At 28.9% G+C, this 1,551-nt stretch overlaps 1 protein-coding gene across 1 annotated transcript; it reads left to right on the forward strand.

Moving 5' to 3' along the window:
* Positions 1-813: 813 nt before the first annotated feature.
* Positions 814-1,092, forward strand: N7539_006551 (BTB/POZ protein; the record flags this gene model as incomplete). Its single annotated transcript, XM_056936152.1, has 2 exons — positions 814-893; positions 954-1,092. Coding segments are annotated over 2 exons (219 nt in total), but the record flags the coding sequence as incomplete, so codon positions are not given.
* Positions 1,093-1,551: the final 459 nt, after the last annotated feature.

The following is a 1,551-nucleotide window of genomic DNA, read 5'->3' on the forward strand; positions in this document are numbered from 1 at the left end:
ATAAGAATACTAAGCCCTACTATTAAATATATAAAAGAAGGCTATATAAGCTAGGTAGAGAGTAGATTAAGATATTATACCGCCTATAGTATATATAATATCTATAATAAGCTAGCTCTATCGGTACTAATTAATATTCTACGATAGAATAAGAATCGATAGATAAGACTTAGGAAGTAGTCTAAGGCCCTCCGCGAAGCTTTATTTTAAACTCTTTACTACCTCTCTACTTTTACTATTATTTATCTTTTGTATACCTACGTCTATAACTATCCTCCTACTACTATAGACCTTAAATAAGATAGTAATTATACTATATATATTCTTTCAAAAATCTTTCGTTATTAATTATCCCTATTTTATAATTATAGCGACTAAGAATTAAATATATTTTCTATTATACTAGAATACTAAGAATAGGATCTTATTAATAGGACCTCCGTATATTTATTACTCGATAGTCTACGCGTTAGATATAATTTTCCCTATAATACTTATATTAGGGCGAAGATTTAATTTTATCCGGTTTTCTATCTTAACTCTCTTCCTCGTACGAGATTAAGTACTAGTAGATATAATAGTAATTATATCTAAACTTAAGGATATCCTATAAGATCTACTTCTACGAGGCCGATTCTCTGATATAGAGATTCTTTACTAAGGAATTACTTTTAGAGTTCACAAAGCTATTATATATACTTAGTTAAGCTATTTCTATAGCGCGATATACGATAGCTTTAAGGTATTTTTTATTTAGAAATAGAGGATATCTTTAGTCGCTTACTTTATTCTTAGAAATCTATCGATCGAGCTATTAATATTAAAGACGACACTCTAGAGACTATAGAACGTATTCTATCTTTTCTCTATCTCCGAGATTATAATAAGGATAGGTATATTCTTTAATATTATTAACCGATATCGACGCTTACTATCTATGATTATAACTCTAGTTTATCTCTTTTAGAAAATAAGCTAGAAATCTTAGAGCTAGCTAATCGAGTTACTTTTAATAATATTAAAGTATTTATCGCTACTAATAAGTATATAATCCTTCCTTTAAAAGCTCTAGCTACCCTAAAGCTCTCCTAATAGGCAGACAAAAACTAGTACTCTCCTATATTTAACGAAGTCGTATAAAAGGTTATAACGTTAGTACTATAATATAAATTATCTCTTCGGGAAGTAATTACCGATATTATATCGAGGTATATCTTCGATCTTATCTAAGACCTAGAGATAGTTTATACCTTAGATTCTTTTAGATATCTTAGGTCCCTCGTTATTATAAAATTAATTAGTAACGAGATAGTAAAACGGCCTTACGATAATTATATTTTACCGTTAGGTACTAGGATTAGCTCTTCTCGGCGCTATCAGTAATATACGAAATCTTTTAATATAAAATTAATAAGTAGAGAATATAGAGATCGAACTTTTTATTACGACTCTTAGAATATACGATATTAAAGCGTCCTATTTTAGTCCTTAGGTTTTATTACGTATAAAGGATCTAGTTCCTACTATACGGCTCTAGGATAGAGAAAGGAG

Source organism: Penicillium diatomitis (assembly GCF_028827545.1).
Source record: "Penicillium diatomitis strain IBT 30728 chromosome Unknown utg000009l_segment0_segment0, whole genome shotgun sequence".
Taxonomy (NCBI): Eukaryota; Fungi; Ascomycota; class Eurotiomycetes; order Eurotiales; family Aspergillaceae; genus Penicillium; species Penicillium diatomitis.